We start from the raw sequence: 17,488 nt of genomic DNA on the forward strand, positions 1-17,488 counted from the left end.
ATTGAATCTTTGGTTAGCTTAAAGTAGAGATTGTATGTCAATTAAAGTGTGGGAAACTATGGAAACTTGGGTTAATAAGAATGTATGTTAATTGATAAATATCAAAAGCCTGAATGCTACTCATGAGAAATTATGAAAACCAACTGCATTGATGATATAATGCTTTCAAAAAAAATGTATGTTTCAGTTTAAGTTTAGGGGAATGAAATAAAAGGACATTTAAATGCGTGAGTAGGTGCAACATATAAAGTGAGATTATAGGTATTTAGGCATGATTTTAGAAGAATAGGGAATGTGTGTGTATGTTAAGTGAGAACTTAGGATAATCAAGGATTCAATTTTCAGCTCACGTGGCCATACATGTACCCTCACCCCTCACCCTTACCTAAGCCCCATTACAGCCTTGAGAAAGACCTCATGATGTCTGCATGTGTGCATTAGATATTTGTTGATTGGTTAGATAAAGAACAAGGTTTTAGAACGCATGAATAGAGGAGACTAGAGCGGATTACCCTATACACTTGAGTGATTAGAGTGCGTATACACTTCCAGTGAGGGTTCAATGCTTGACTCTATGTTCCCTGCTTTCATGAGCTATCTTCTTACAAGTTTACTTGCCTTAAATTGTATGATTTGAATTAGTGGAATTTGATTTTTGTGTTTGTCTTGGAGAACCTGTTTACTTTCTTAACCAAGTGGATATAGACATTTCATCATATAGTTGCATTCATATGTATAGGTTGCATTGCATTGCATGAGTCCTATTGTCCCTATTCATTCTTTTGGATCTTTTTGAGCTTAGCATGAGGACATGCTAATGTGTAAGTGTGGGGAGGTTATAAACCACTATTTTAAGGTTTATCTTGTGTTGAATTGAGTGGTTTTTATCACCTTTTTCCTACACTTGTTCATGCAATTAGCATGTTATACGTTTGCCTTCCTGATTTAATACTATGGTTAAAAACTTGCTTCCAGAGCCTTTAATTTATAGATTTTTATCCATTTCTATACCATTTGATGCCGTGATCTGTGTGTTAAGTGTTTCTAGGCTTCATAGGGCAAGAATGACTTGGAGAATGGAAAGGAAGCTTTCAAAAATAGAAGGAACACAAAGAAACAATGGAGCTGACCAGCGAGACATGAAGCACACGCATGGCCGACGCGTGCGCGTGATTTGGAGCATTCCATAGCGATGCGCAGACACATTTGACGTGCACGCGTGATTAGCACAAAGGATGAGCGACACGTACGCGTGACTGACGCGTACGCTTGACAACGAGTTTTTGCAAAACGACGCGCACGCGTGACATGCGTGACGTACAACAGTTGCAGAAAAATGCTGGGGGCGATTTCGGGCCAGTTTTAGATCCAGTTTCGGCCCAGAAAAATATATTAGAACCAGGGGACAGCAGAGACTCAACACACATTGACACAATTCATTCATTAGCTTTAGTTTTAGTTTTGAATCTTGGGGAGAGAAATCACTTCTTCCTCTAGGGTTCTTGACATTCATAGGTTTTTAGTTTTATGCTTTTTGATCTGGATATTGAGAAGAATTGCTACCTCCGTTGAAGTTTTTATTATTCTAGTTTGTTTTCTTATCCCTTTACTCTTTTAATTGCCCCTTTGCCCTGTTTAGATACGTATGTTTATGACTTTGGGATTTATTTATGCAAAGAACTATTTTTACCTTTAATCAATTCTTAGTTGTTATTTAATTTATAATGTCTTCTTCTTATTCCCTTTATATGCCATTGAACGTAGTATTCATGTCAATAGAGTAGATCCCCTACTTTACATGGGGTTGATTAAGAGGAGACCTTTGAGTTGGGAATACTCAAGTGTTAATTCTAATTGGAAGTTGTTGGTTGGCTCTCTAGTCTATAACTCTAATCCTCCCTTAAGAGTGGATTAGGACTTGGGAATAGAGTTGGTTAGTTAGTTATTTGACTTTCCTTTATTCAGTAAAGGATAACTAAGTAGAACAACAACCTATTATTATTACACTTGGGAACATCCAACAAGGATAGAACTTCCGATTAATCTTCCCCCAGTCAAGGCCTTTTTATCATAGTTAATCAAATCTCTTGTTAAATTGCCTAGTTTCAATTCTATTCTCCAACTCTAACTTTCTTAGAAACCTTCTGATCAATAGATAGCATTCTCTCTGCAACTCGTTGGGAGACGATCTGGGGTTCATACTCTTAGTATTTTTATTCTAAAATTGTGACAACCTTTTCTAAATTGATAAGCAGATTTTCATCGATTAAGACTGTACTTGCAACGCCATTTTCACTATAAATTCTTAATCGGCTCATTTCCGCCACGTCAGTTATGCTAGGTAACTAATGACTTTTTTGAACAACATAAACAACGGGCCCTAAAATTGGCTCAATTCAACTAAAACACACTATGCCACTAATTAAATTTAGGATTAATTTACTCTTTTAACCCCATTGTTCACATTGCTCAACAATGTTGTTGTCTACCTATACTTTTCCTTTTTTATTGGTTTGAATATTCAAATTCAAAATATTTTTTGTTTGTTATACACACACCCACCCACTTACTGACACACACTACAACTACAACTAGTAACTCAGCTGCCGTCGAGTATCAAACTCAGGTGTAGCAACTTAAAAAGCAAAAACTTTGCCACTCTTAGATAGGTCGAGCTAAGCCTTAGAATGGTCCTTGAAGTTACACACGTGCTTCATAGTAGTCCCTGAATTTAACAGTTACCCATATTTGTCCCTGAAGTTGCACGCCAGGACTCAGTCTCGTCCTTCTGGCACATTTTCTCCAGCTGGCGTTACCGGAAAGCTGATCTGGATAATTGGATGACATGCTAGCGACGCTAAAACAACGTAGTATTGTTGATGGCGTGTAAATTCCCTAAAACGACGTCATTTCACTCCAAAACTGCTTTTGAAGAATCATCCCTCAAACATTAACGTAACGTATTGTCTCCCCCTCTCAAAATACAACACAAACAGAGTCTTTCCTTCTCCCCTATACTCATTAATGGCGGTGGTGTGAAGGCTGTAACTGTAGCGATTACGTTGGAAGACGACTGCTCTGGATGATCGGTTTCGTCATCTGCATCAGACAAAGACTGTACTGAAGGTTGGTTTCTCTAAAAGAGGTAAGGTAAAAAAGAAAAAAAATTATGTGATAATAGGAGTGCTCTGTTTTTTGGTATTTTTATTAGTTTAATATCTTTAGTAGTTAAAAACAATTTTTTGGAGTGTAATGTATGGGTATGCATGTTTATATTTCGCAATGTTTGCTAGGGTTTGATCGCAACTAGCTTTCTGAGTGGTTAAGCTAATGAAACTATTGACTAGATAAGGGTTGTTTGTCATGGTGAAAACTTGTTTATTATCTGTTAGGGTTTATTGTATTTACAGTTGAAAACATGATTTTGTGTTTTAGTTGTGAAGTTTCCAATTTGTAAATGTGGTTGAAGATGATGAGTTTAATCATGAATTTTTGTTTTTAAATTTTATATATATGGTCCTTTGATTACCATCATATTTCATCATGGAGGGTCATTTATCACATAGCATGATAGAAGTGTGAATTACAATGGTGGACAGATTTTTGAGTTGCCGAGAATTGACATAGATACACTGAATGTATTTTTTGTCTAAGACTACTACAAGAAGAATGGGTATGACAATGTGATCCAGTATTGGTGGCTGGTGCCTAATAGGCTATTGCAAACTAATCTTAGAATTGTGACACATGACAAAGAGTTCATAGAGATATATTACCTTACTCAGAAGAATAAAAAAATTATTCATGTGTATTATAAACATAAAATCTCTGAATCTATGTTTAATGAGGAAGCAAAACCAACATCATCCAAAGGCAAGGAGCTAATAGTGCTACAAGATTTTATTCCACATCCATGACTCACCATTAACTACCGTTGAGTATCAAACTCAGGTGTAGCAACTTAAAAGGCAAAAACTTTGCCACTTAGATGGGTCTCAGCTACGAATTTGAAATATTAATAATGTATGTTTGCTATCTTTTTACTTTTTAGCTATATGGGTCGTAGCATTCTTTGGACCAGTATATGGGCTTCTAATGTCCGTAACAATTTCATAGTGCTAGTTGATTATACATTACATTTCTAGTTGCATTAATAGAAACTCACATGAAGATATTCAGATTTATTTTTATTTGAAAATATAAATGATAAATGTACAGAATGCTTCTGATACGATATAGTAGGAGGATCGGGAACCCGCGGGACGAGTCAGATGTTGGGTTTGTCCAGATGGAGAGGAGGGGAGGTACCTGCAAAGACACTCCGACGCTCAAGTCAGGATGGATCTAAGAGGTATAAGGTGTGAGGAATGAATGATTACCTGGAGGGATCTGGGTCCTCTTATTTATAGGTGATGGTGAATATCTTATCTTTATCTTATCTGGCTAAGATAAGAGGGGCGTTTAAATTCAAAAGTTGGTTAGGAGCTCTAGAGAGCCGGTGTGGGGCTTTCTAGAGAGATGAAAGCGGGTTGACCCGGTAAGCCGGGTTCGGGTTCGGACATGGGTCCGGGATCCGTGGGCCGGATCCGTAACAGTTGCCCCCGTAGCGATGGAGCGAATGACTTCGGTGTGTCGCTAAGAGTTCGAGGCATTCCTCTACGTCTTTGGCGCTGGTCGGGTGCTCGTTTGGTGATGAGATCGGCTCCTCGATTTTGTTTAGGTAAAGGATTTCGTTCTGACCGTATCTTTGGTCTTTGACGTGACCTTACCATGCCTGTTGCGCCTGTTGCGTTCTTCGAGGCGTAATTGATTAGTTTACTTTTCCGAGGGGGCATTTATGGTGGGGGGTTTTCCCTCTTTTGCCCCCGTGAGTTTATTCATTGTGCCCAGGGTTATTTGTGTCTTTTTGCTTTTTGAAACCGTTTTGGTTTTTATTCCCTCGTCCGTTTCTTTTCAAAAAGGGAACTCTTCATTTTCTAAAAAACTCCTTGGTGATTTTTGCTTCCTGGTGTTGCTCTGCTTTGCCTCATTTCCTATTTTCCTTTGAGTTTTTCTTCTGAATTTACCAGGTTGGTATATTCTGTTTTTGCTTTTTCTTTCGTACGCTTGTCTGTGTGTGCTTTTTTCTGTTCTTGCCATGCTTTGTTTTATCTGCTTCCTTTTTGTTTTGCTGTGTAAAGTATTTCTGTCGAGTTTGGGGAAGGGGCTGAGCACCGCCGTTTCCTACTTTGACTGTAGTGGTGTTTAGGTTTTTGTTTTTTAATATTGTGTGGAGTTGGTAGGCTGATGGTGGTGCTCCTCCCTTGTTTTAGGTATGCAGCGTCGGCGAAATGAGAGTGTGGGTGCCCTGGTAGCCCCTTCCAGGGGCGTCCCCAATCGCTACGGTTGGGTGACCAGTGATGTATGGGGCATTCCGTCGCGGATGACGGAGGATGATCTCCAACGGCTCCGCGATCAGGGGGCGATTTGTGGCGGTGGTGAAGAGGAGGGGCGATACGAGCTCGTCCTTCCTGATGCCGACGAGCGCGTTTGCTACTTGAACCTCCGTTCACCCACCGTGCCGGACTGGATGTGGGTTTATGAGTCCATGTTTACTCGGCTTGGTGTGCGGTTCCCGTTCTCGCCTTTTCTTCAGGGTTTGCTTAGCCGGTGTTCCGTGGCACCGTCTCAGCTTCATCCGAACAGCTGGGCGGCTGTTCGGTGTTTTGAGTTGGTGTGCCAGTACCTCGAGCTCCCGGCTTCAGTTCCCGTTTTCCTCTTTCTTTTCTTGTGCACTCTTCCAACTAAGGAGGGGAAGCACAAGAAAGGATATATGTCTTTTCGTGCTCAGCCCCATCGCCGGATCTTCGGGTTGTTTGAAGATTCGTTTCATGGGTTTAAATGGGAGTACTTTAAGGTGCGCCCCGTTCGGGGGCACCACCCGTTTTGGCTTACTTTGGAGGGCGAGCGCCGGTTTCCGACCTATTGGAATTTTGGTGCCGGGCCGTCGGTTTTAACTAAGATCTCCTATGATGATTTGTCTCGGGAGGATAAGGATATTGCCAAAGTTTTGTGGCATTTGTTTGGTGAACGCCCGTTAAATCCTCGAGACGTTATGGGGGATCCTGAGGCGTGTCGGACATATATTGGTGTGTTTCGCTTCCCTTTTTTTTTAACTCCTCTCTTGTTTCTTCCTTTTAGTTGAGATGGCTGGTGGGCTGACTACATTGGCGAGGTTGAAGGCAGCGTTGGCTCGGGAGGAGGGGTCGTCGTCTCCTTCTTCGGCTCCTACTCCGGCCGCAGATTCTCAGGCTGTTCCTCAGGAGGTGGTTTCCTCGGGGGTGCACACTGGCGTTGAAGCTCCTCCCGGATCGCCGGAAGTCGTTGTGCTGGCGGCTACCGAGGCTTCTCGAAAGAGGAGTAAGACGGAGGAGCCGGGTAGTGAAACTTTTGAAGAGGAGGGCTTGGTCCCTAGTGTGATGGACCGGCGTTTTGATGCTACGGGTTTCATTGATCAGCACTTAATGCCTGGAACGGAGTCATTTTTTGATGGTTGTGACGTCTCGTTTCAGGCTGAGTCGGTTTATCGTGCTCTTCTTCGTTCTGCCGCGGTTGTTCGGAAGGCCGAGCCTGTGATGGCCCAAGTGGGTTTGTTGGAAAAGAAACTTCGTCAGGCCCAAACCGATGTGAGCAAGTTGAAGGAAGAGCTTGAGACTGCAAAGACTGCAAAGGAGAAGGCGGAGAAGTCGTCGGAGGATGCCGGGGCGGAGATACTCCGTCTTGCCGGTGTTGAGACTTCGCTTCTTTCTCAACTGGCTGAAGAGCGGAAACGTTCTTCAGATGCGAGTTCTCAAGCTGCCTTGCTTCTTGCTGAGTCGAAAACTCTGAAGGCTGAGGTCGAAGCCCTGAAGAAGGAGAAAGCGGCTTTGTTGGCTGATGCTGGGGATGCCGTTGCTGCTACCGAGGAGACGATGAAGGCGCAATTTTTGGTGTTGGCTCCCGGTGTGGATGTGTCTGTGACGGGAGCATTCAAGACCGTCCGTGATGGGCGGATTGTTGATATTTGAATAGTTTCTTTTGTATTTAGTTTTAAACTTTTGTTTGTTTCTGAATGTTTGGATTGGCCAAGGGCCGTGACATTTATTTTTTTGGGGACCGTTTAATGGTATTTTCGGCTGTCCGGGCCTTTTGTATGATCCGTTTGTGGTTTTAATTTGGCCGTTCGGGCCTTTCTGCAATTTTGTTTTATCGTGACCGTTCATTTGGTCGTTTTTTCGGATATCCGTGTGTTTGGTCCGGAGGGTGATCAGTCCTCCAGCGATGGCCGTGTCTTCGTTCCGTGCTTTTGAGGAACAGTAGTGGCTTGTAATGGGGATGAGGTGAAAATAACTTGTAAAAAAAACGTATGTTAATCGGAAGGGCGTTTCTCCCGTGCTTGTTTGTGGTGTCGTTCGGTATGACCACAGGACTGATCCCAACTCGTCTGCCCATAATCCCTTGGCTTCGTCAAGTCGTTTCTTAAGACCTTTAACGATAATCTTGTTGGCGGATTCCACCTGTCCGTTCGTTTGGGGATGTTCCACCGAGCTGAACCGATGGGATATATGCAATCCTTCTAAGAGTTCTCTAAATCTTTTGTCTGTGAATTGGGTTCCGTTGTCGGAGATGATGACCTCGGGGATTCCGAACCGGGTAATGATCTGTCGCCAGACGAATTTCCGGCATTGGGTTGCCGTGATGGAGGCCAGGGGTTCGGCTTCAATCCATTTGGTGTAGTAGTCTATGGCGACGATAAGATATCTGAGCTGGCCAGGTGCCGTGGGGAAGGGACCGACGAGGTCGATTCCCCAGCTGCCGAATGGCCGTTCAGCCGATATAACGCTGAGTTGGTGTGGGGCGGCTTGGTGAATATTGGCATGCTTTTGGCATTTGTCGCAGCTTTTTGTTAGTTGTACGGAATCTCGAATGATCGTGGGCCAGAAATAGCCGGCCCTGATAATTTTTTGGGCTAGTGTTTTTCCTCCGATGTGGTGTCCGCAGCAGCCTTCGTGGATCTCGCGGAGTATGTATTCCGTGTCCCCGGGTTCGACACATTTAAGTAGGGGCTGCAAGAATCCGCGTTTGTATAGTTGTCCCGCGATGATGGTGTAGTTGGCGGCTTCTCTTTTTATTCGCCTCTCCTCTTTAGGATCTGGTGGTAGGATTCCGTCGCGGAGATATTGCCAGATCGGGTATGTCCAAGACTCCCGATTTGATGATGTTAGGTGCGCGTTGATTTCTGTTGATACGGAAGGCGACTTAACGACCTCCTGGATTAGCGATCTGTTGCCGTGTCCTGACTTCGTGCTGGCTAGCTTGGAAAGTAGGTCCGCCCTGGCGTTTCGTTCCCTGGGGACGTGTCGTATGGAGACGTTTTCGAATCCTTCTTTTGATTCATGAACTTTATTGAGGTATTGTTGGAGCAGGGGGTCTCGGGTTTGGTAGCTCCCGTTGATTTGGGAGCACACCACCTGGGAATCGGTGTTAACTTCGAGTACCTTGGCGCCGACTTCCCGGGCTAGGTTTAGGCCTGCCAAGAGGGCCTCGTATTCCGCTTGGTTATTGGATACTGGAAAGTCGTATCTTATCGATTGTTCGATTGTGATCCCGTTTTGGTTTTCAAGTATGATTCCGGCGCCTCCGTGGGTGGAGTTTGATGAGCCATCGACGTGCAGTTTCCACGGTTCGGGTATTGGTTTGGTCGGAGTCATTTCAGCGATGAAGTCGGTCAATGCTTGTGCTTTGATGGCGTTACGGGGTTCGAACCTGATTTGGAATTGGGATAACTCGATGGACCATGCTAGCATTCTTCCTGCTAGGTCGGGTTTTTGTAATACTTGTTTGACCGTTTGGTCGGTTCGGATCGTTATTGGGTGGGCCTGGAAGTATTGTCGTAGTCGTCGGGATGCCGAGAGGAGTGCGAAAGCCAGTTTTTCTAATCGCGAATAGCGGGCTTCTGTGTCTTGTAGGACTTTGCTTATGAAGTATATGGGTTTTTGTTCTTTTTTCTCGTTTTCCCGGACGAGTGCTGCTGCGATTGTTTCTTCCGTTATGGAGAGGTACAGGTATAGTGTTTCCCCGATTGTTTCCTCCGTTATGGAGAGGTACAGGTATAGTGTTTCCCCTGTTTGGGGCTTGGCGAGGATTGGAGGTTCCGTTAGGACCCTTTTGAAGTGTTGGAAAGCTTCTTCGCATTCTTTATCCCATTTGAAGGGGGTTCCTTTTTTCATAAGTTTGAAAAAAGGGGTTGCCTTTTGGGCCGATGCTCCGAGAAAACGGGATAGTGCGGTTAGTCGGCCGGTGAGTTTTTGGATTTCTTTGAGGTTTTTGGGACTTGTCATCTCAAGGACGGCGCGGCATTTTTCTGGGTTTGCCTCTACTCCGCGTTGTGTGATCATGAAGCCGAGGAATTTTCCTGCTTCCATTCCAAAGGCACACTTTGTCGGGTTGAGTCGCATTTGGTGTTCTCGCAGGGTGTTCATTATTACCCTGAGGTCGTCGATTAGCTGCTCGCCGGATTCCGTCTTGGCGAGCATATCGTCTATGTAGACTTCAATTTTGTTTCCGTTTAGGCCTCGAAATATTTTGTTAACAAGTCGCTGGTAGGTGGCTCCGGCGTTTTTCAAGCCGAAGGGCATTACTTTATAGCAGTAGGTTCCATCTGGGGTGATAAATGCTGTCTTTTCTTCGTCTGGTCGGTGCATCGGGATCTGGTTGTAGCCGGAGTATGCGTCCATGAAGCTGAGGTATCGGTGGCCGGACACTGCGTCTACTAGTCCGTCAATGTTTGGTAAGGGGAAGGCGTCCTTTGGGCATGCTTTGTTGAGATCCGTGTAATCAACGCACATTCGCCATTTCCCGTTAGATTTTTTTACTAGTACGACATTGGCCAGCCAGGTCGTGTAAGGGAGTTCTCGGATGAAGTTGGCTTCAAGTAGGGCTTTCACTTGTCTTCGGACCTCGGCGGCTCGGTCTGGTGACATTTTCCGTCTTCTTTGCGCTACAGGTTTGGCTAGGGGGTCTACGGCCAGATGGTGAGACATTAGGTCGGGGCTTATTCCCGGCATATCGGCTGGGGTGAATGCGAACAGGTCTTTGTTTTGTTTTAAAAGTTGGGAGAGTTCTTCTTTGAGGTCGTATGGGAGGTTTCTGTTGATGAAAGTATACTCTTCTTTGGTTGGCCCTATCTGTAGTTTTTCCATGTCTCCTTCTGGTTCCGGTCTGGGTTGGCCGTCTAGTCGTGCGTCTAGGTCGGCAAGGAATATTCCCGCTGCGTCCCGGGATTTTTTCCTTAGGGCTAAGCTATTGTTGTCGCATTCGGCGGCGACTTCCCGGTCTCCGTGAATGGTTCCGATGGTGCCGTCGTCGGCCCTGAATTTCATGAGGAGGTATTTGGTGAAGATGACTGCAGAGAGGTCATTGATTTTTTTTTCTTTCGAAGATGACGTTGTAAGCGGTGGAGTCTTTGAGGACCATGAACTCAAATAGGATTGTCTTCCTCTACTTTCCCGTTCCTATGGTGAGGGGAAGGATGATGGAACCGTCTGGTTTGAGGAAGTTATCCCCGAGTCCCGTGACTCCGTTGCGTTGTGTCTGGAGACTGTCGTTGCGGAGTCTGAGCTTGTCGAAGGCTCCTCTAAAAAGGATGTTAGAGTCTACCCCTATATCCACCAGTATCCTTCTGACTAGCCCAGTTCCGATTTTAACCGAGATGACAAAGGGGGCGTCTTCCGCCGAGGTACTGTGTTGGCAGTCCTCGGGTGAGAATGTTACCGCCTTGTTGGCGAGTTTGCCGTCCCGTATGGCCTGCTCAAGGGCGTCTTTAAGATCGTAACAATCATGTATTTTGTGGCCGTATCCGCGGTGATAGTCGCAGTAGAGGGCTTTGTTTCCTCCTGTCCTTTCCTTGAGTGGTCGGGCCCTGGGGATGATGCCTCGATCTGCTATTTGGTGGTATACCTCCGTAATTGGTGCTGTTAGGGGGTGTAATTGGAGAATTTTCCTATTCTTGGAGGTCGGTGGGTCGGTTTAATGTGGTCTCGTTGGTTTTCTTTGGGTGGTACATTATGACGAGGAGTCGGGTTGCCGTGTTGGTTGGCGACGTGTTGCCGCTTGTTGGCAGCGACGACCTGGCTGACTTCCTCGTCGTTGATGTAATCTTTGGCGACGTTCTGGATTTCGTGCATGGTCCATACCGGTTTAGTGGTGAGATGTTTGCGAAAGTCTTCATTCATGAGCCCGTTAGTTAGGCAGAGGCTGGCAACGGAGTCCGTGAGTCCGTCGACCGTTAGGCACTCGTCGTTGAAGCGGTCAAGGTATTTTCTTGTGGATTCTTCTTGCTTTTGTGTGACCCCTAATAGGCTGATGGGGTGTTTAGCCTTGGTGATTCGGGTTGTGAACTGGGCCATGAATTTTCTTGTGACGTCGTGGAAGCTAGTTATGGATCCGTTCGGGAGGGCGTTGAACCATTTGATCGCTGGTCCGGCAAGGGTTACTGGGAAGGCTCTGCATCGGACTGCGTCGGATGCCCCTTCTAAGTTCATTCTGGCTTCGAAGGCTGTTAGGTGCTCTTGAGGGTCTTTAGTTCTGTCGTACTTCATGTCGGTTGGTTTGTCAAAACCTCTGGGGAGTTTTGCTCTTAAGATTCCTTCTGTAAAGGGTGTAGCTCCCATTATGGTGTGGTCACTTCTCGTACGTTTGGTGCTTCGGTATCTCCGGTCTTCGTCTGAATCGTGTTGACGATTTAGATCCCGAGAAGCGCTGCGATGGTGCTTCTTGTCGTATCGTCGCTCAGAGGATTTCTCGCGTCGGCGGTTGCGTGAGGTGCTGCGATCTTCTCTCCTATTGCGTTGCCGGGTTGACGATCTGCCGCGGTGGGATCTTGACCTGGAAGTTGCATGGCTTCCGTGCTCGTTATTTCGTTTTTCTCTGTCGTTTAACTTGCCTTCAAGTTCTTGGACCCGGAGACAGAGCTCTTGGACGATTTGTGCCGCTTTGTCTCTGGCTTTCTCAGGATGATGTGGATCCGTCGTGACGTGTTCGTTTGCGTGGTGGATGGTGCTTGCTATTTTTGCTTGGTTGGTGGTTTCATGGTGTTCTGAGATCGGACGACGCGGTTGGGAGTCGTCCTGGCTTGATGGGTTATCCTCTAGGATGCCCTCCATCCGGTCTGATTGTCGCAGGTCCCCACAGACGGCGCCAATGTACAGAATGCTTCTGATACGATATAGTAGGAGGATCGGGAACCCGCGGGACGAGTCAGATGTTGGGTTTGTCCAGATTTGTCCAGATGGAGAGGAGGGGAGGTACCTGCAAAGACACTCCGACGCTCAAGTCAGGATGGATCTAAGAGGTATAAGGTGTGAGGAATGAATGATTACCTGGAGGGATCTGGGTCCTCTTATTTATAGGTGATGGTGAATATCTTATCTTTATCTTATCTGGCTAAGATAAGAGGGGCGTTTAAATTCAAAAGTTGGTTAGGAGCTCTAGAGAGCCGGTGTGGGGCTTTCTAGAGAGATGAAAGCGGGTTGACCCGGTAAGCCGGGTTCGGGTTCGGACATGGGTCCGGGATCCGTGGACCGGATCCGTAACAATAAATATTTATATATTCACATAATTAGTTTAATTAAAAATAATCAATTTATTTTTTAAGAGCCATATCAGTCAGTTTTTTTATTTATTTTAGCCAAAGCAAATATTTTTTTATATCAAACAATATTGATTCTGATAACTTTTGACATCAACATTATTAAGAAGATCAAATGCTATTTTAATATGGATGCAAGATGATAATTGGAAATTTGTAATTGCATTATCCACTTTTTCTTCTTTTCTTCATGGGGATAGGGGGAACAGTTCGGTTGGGTGGTTGGGTTCGGTTAATCAGTAAATTACTAAATTCAGAATCCCAGTGCCACTCGTGTCTCATCCTCTATCTCTTTTGACGATATATCGTTTACCGCAACAAACAAACCCAGCAGTCCTTCCATAAATCCGAAACCAAAAAAAAATAATAATAATATGGAAGAGGATTCAGCAATGAACAGCAGTGTGAAGCCGAAGTGAGAGACAGAGAGAGAAAAGTTGCAGTTGCAGTTCTCTGTTCTCTCTTCTTCTTCATCTTCTACTCGGACAGTACCAATAGTAATAGTACCCGTATATCACACTAAAATTAAAAACCCTTTTAACATCAGCAGAAGAATCACCACTACTCCTGAAAGATTAGAAAATAGCGTTGGATTAGAGAGGAGAAGAAGAAGAAGAAGATGGGAATATTACAGGACGATGTGGTGATCATAAGGCAGCCAGACAAAGAAGGTGGCCCAACCGTCATAACCGTGAATTGCCCTGACAAGACTGGTCTTGGTTGTGATCTGTGCCGCATCATTCTCTTCTTTGGTCTTAGCATTGTGCGAGGAGGTAAGCCCCCAATTTTTCACTATGTATGCACACTTCAAGCATGGTCATTTAGGCATAACACTTTTTTGTTTTGATGGAATATTGGAAGATGTTTCAACGGATGGGAAATGGTGCTACATAGTGTTGTGGGTGGTGGGGAGAGAGAAGACAAGGTGGAGTTTGTTGAAGAAGAGGCTAATTGGGGCATGCCCTTCTTGCTCCTCTGCCTCTGGAATCTCATATTACCGCTCTGAGTTGCAGCAACCACCGAAGCCCCCTGATGTCTTCCTCTTGAAGTTTTGTTGCCATGATCGTAGAGGCCTTTTGCATGGTAAGTTAGGGACCCCCCTCCCCTCTTCCTTTTTTGGAAACCCTATTTGTTAATTTGTAAATTGGTAACTCTCTAAAATTGTTTTGACTTTTCAGGAGAAGCAAATAGATACAGAAACATGCAAAATATCTCTGTCCTAGGACAAAATTTCCTCTATTTCGGTGTTTTCTATATTTTCTATCCTAGACACTAAGAGTTATGTTTGATTGTTGTGAAAAGCATGCTAAAAGGAATGTAAACTCACAGGTTTAGATTGGCAAGTGATGTTGTTATAGTCTAAAATATTTCCAATTCTAAAATTCCATTGTGTATATTGATTAGAAGTTATAGAGTTAACCATAAAGAAGGTGAAGGTATCTACTACACCTGACGGCAAAGTGATGGATCTGTTTTTCATCACCGACACAAGGTCTACATTTCTGTTTTTAGTATTCTTGGAACAGGCTTGCCATGTGAATTGTGATTGAGTACCCCCTAATTGTTTGTTTATTTCAACTCGAGTTTCTTAGTCTATTTACTAAGACAGGATTTGGTGTACCATTGTGAAGTACTCTTTTATTAAAACATACAAGGAACTTGAGTGCTGCTAATAAGGTAGCTAAGTAAAATATTGTGATGAACTATGGCTGTCCTGGTAGTTACCCTATCCCATTCTTATAAATAGATTTTTGGTTTTCCAAGGAAGTGAGCTAATCATGTTGTGAAGTTTTGTTTTGCAAAACTTTTATAGCAGACAATTTTGATGACAGTTCCAGCTGGTATTAGCTAGCTTACTCCTTAATTGTGTATATATCAGGGAACTTCTGCATACACCAAAAAGAAGGGACGACACGATTCAACAGTTGACAGATACTTTGAAGGATGCGTTAATTTCGATTGAAATTGAATTGGTTGGTCCAGAAATTGCTGCTTGCTCTCAAGCATCCTCATTTCTTCCAACTGCCATCACAGAAGATATATTCAATTTGGAATTGCCCGATCCTGGTCGAGGTGGGGTTTTCACATCAGATTCTATCTCCATTGTTATGGACAATTTGCTGAGTCCTTCCCACACACTTGTCCAAATTATGTGCCAAGATCACAAAGGTCTTCTTTATGACATCATGAGAACTCTGAAGGACTATAATATTCAGGTATAGCCATTTGAAACATAAATGATACAACATTCCAAACACCCGATTTTGGTTGAAGTGATACAGGTTATTATATATGAATTGCAAAAAGTACATATTCTTCTCCCTCGGCATGTTACTTGAACAGTGCTTTGTCACTTTAACAGATTTCTTATGGACGCTTCATGACAAAACCTAGAGGAAAATGTGAGCTTGACTTGTTCATCATGCAAGCCGATGGCAAAAAGATAGTCGACTCGAGCAAGCAGAAGTCTTTGTCTGCTCGCCTTAGGACCGAGCTACTCCGTCCTCTCAAAGTCACTGTTGTGAGCAGGGGCCCTGATACGGAGCTACTGGTCGCAAACCCCGTGGAGTTGTCCGACAAGGGACGGCCTCTTGTGTTTCATGATATTACTCTTGCACTTAAAATGCTAGGCATATGCATCTTTTCGGTAATGATCAAATCTATGCTGTGTCATTGCTTCCTATCTTTTAGTTCAAAATTTTCACATCCCCCTTCCCAAGTTCTTGCATTGATCATTTGCAGCATGCCAATTTTCTGACTGATAACTGATTACTTTGACAGGCTGAAATCGGAAGACATGCAATTGGAGACCGGGAATGGGAAGTTTATAGAATCTTGCTGGATGAAGGGGAGGGATCGCCACTTCCAAGGAACAAGATTGAGAAAGGTGTATGGAATATGTTGATGGGCTGGGAGTGATCCGTGGTTTGGGCATTGTTCCCTTTTGAATGGATTGGTGCCCATACAGATAACAACCCTATTAATCTCACAGCAAACCTGCTAAGTAACCTGTCATTTTCATATTGATAAGTCGTTATAACTTTTCTGGTACATTCATAAATCAATGTATTTGAATGCAATTTGTATATATGCATTCATTTATGAGTGTACAAGAAAAGTGAAACAACTTGTTGGTATGAAACGGATGGAGACTGTAACAGATGCAACTGTAAAATATCTTTGCTGCAAATCGTTTTATTTTGTTCTATATTTTAGAGCTTATGTTTCTGTAGACTGTAGTATTCTAACTTGATCTGTAAATAGAAATGAGAAAAGCAAGGTGTACTAGTCAGACCATATTATAAATGAAATTAAAATATTGTAAAGTTGTTATATATATATATTCTGTTTTATACATTTATCTTATTCATTGTGCTTCAAATTGAAGAGTAACACTGTAAAGTAGTGTAAACTGTATAGTGGCAGAAGTTCCCAAATTCAACAACAAAGAAAGTAGCAGCGACAAGATTGATGGAATTAAAACGTCGTAAACATTGTTTCTTGCGTGATTATTGGAAAGAAAAAGACTCTCAATACTTTGCTGCCATCTGTAACATAAAATTTTATGAGCTATATAGTCACTGACTTTGACCCGCAAATTGTCCATATTGAATAAAAACTAATTAGAAATAATATAATTCTTTATTTTTACTCACTAATTAATTTATTGGTAGGTTGCTTTAACTGAAGCCTACACCAGATGTCCCCTCCACGGACGTCAAATGGAACACTATGTTACATCAAATCATTATAATTATAGTTTGTTTGTAGTTACATGTTCAACGGTCCCTAGACATTGTTTCATTTGCTGCTAATATCTTTTTAGCACACGTTTTCAGTCTTTGGCATTGTTTGCTCACTGATTTCATATTGGAGATATTAATTGCAAGTAAAGAAACGTCAGCACAAATTATATACAATGTCCGATATTTTGTTACCGTAAACTTTAAGATTCTTTACCCCCTCCCCTTAATACGTTCACATCAAGTAGAAAACTACACATTGTTGTTCTACCGTTCTACGTCAAAAACTTATGCACATTTATATATAATTTAGGAGATATATTATTGCGCGATTAGAATTTATTATTTTTTATCAATAATTTTAGGTATTAATCTGTTACAAATACATCAACTTACATTATTTATAAATCAGAACTATATAGATAAAACATGCTAAATTAGCAATGCATTTTTCTTTAACGAATTTTTTGGTATAAGTTCAAATAACATTCAAAAGTAATTATTACAAAATCAGCTAACATCTTTAACAACTCTGTAATAATAGATCAATTTAGTAAACACAATATAATATATTCAAATTCAAACACTTTAAAAAAAAGTATGTTATTCTTTTTTTATACACATTATACACATCTCTTACTCTTACTTACTTGAGCGATACAGTATCTTTGTAGGTGTCCTCTACTGCCAGATTTCTGAAAGACGACTTATATCTCTTCAACTTCAGACGAAAGAGAGCTCAACCCCTGAATAGGATGACTTATACCTACTGCCAAACTTACTATGCAGGAACATTTGACACCTACCATGAGAAAGGAGTTTAAATCTAACTCCACTATGATCCATTATTAATATCTCGACCTATACTATCTATAAATTGGAGCTATATAAATAAAACGTGTTAAATCAAAGGTGTCTGTTTTAAAGGTGTCTGTTTTTTTTTTCTTTTAACAAACTTTTTGGTATAAATTCAAATAACGTTTAGGAGCGGTTACTACAAAATCAGGCTAACATCTCCTATAACTCCACAATAATAGGTCAATTTAGTAAACACAATATAGTACGTTCGAATAGAAAC

General features: G+C 42.7%; 1 protein-coding gene across 1 annotated transcript; it reads left to right on the plus strand.

Annotated features, from left to right (window-relative positions):
* Positions 1-12,954: 12,954 nt before the first annotated feature.
* Positions 12,955-16,006, plus strand: LOC107493663 (ACT domain-containing protein ACR10). Its single transcript, XM_016114721.3, has 6 exons — positions 12,955-13,440; positions 13,529-13,750; positions 14,072-14,159; positions 14,547-14,883; positions 15,030-15,314; positions 15,449-16,006. Exons 1-6 carry the CDS (start codon positions 13,287-13,289, stop codon positions 15,584-15,586), a joined length of 1,224 nt encoding a protein of 407 aa, XP_015970207.1. The 5' UTR covers positions 12,955-13,286; the 3' UTR covers positions 15,587-16,006.
* Positions 16,007-17,488: the final 1,482 nt, after the last annotated feature.

This window comes from Arachis duranensis, chromosome 6 (assembly GCF_000817695.3).
Source record: "Arachis duranensis cultivar V14167 chromosome 6, aradu.V14167.gnm2.J7QH, whole genome shotgun sequence".
In the NCBI taxonomy this organism is placed as follows: Eukaryota; Viridiplantae; Streptophyta; class Magnoliopsida; order Fabales; family Fabaceae; genus Arachis; species Arachis duranensis.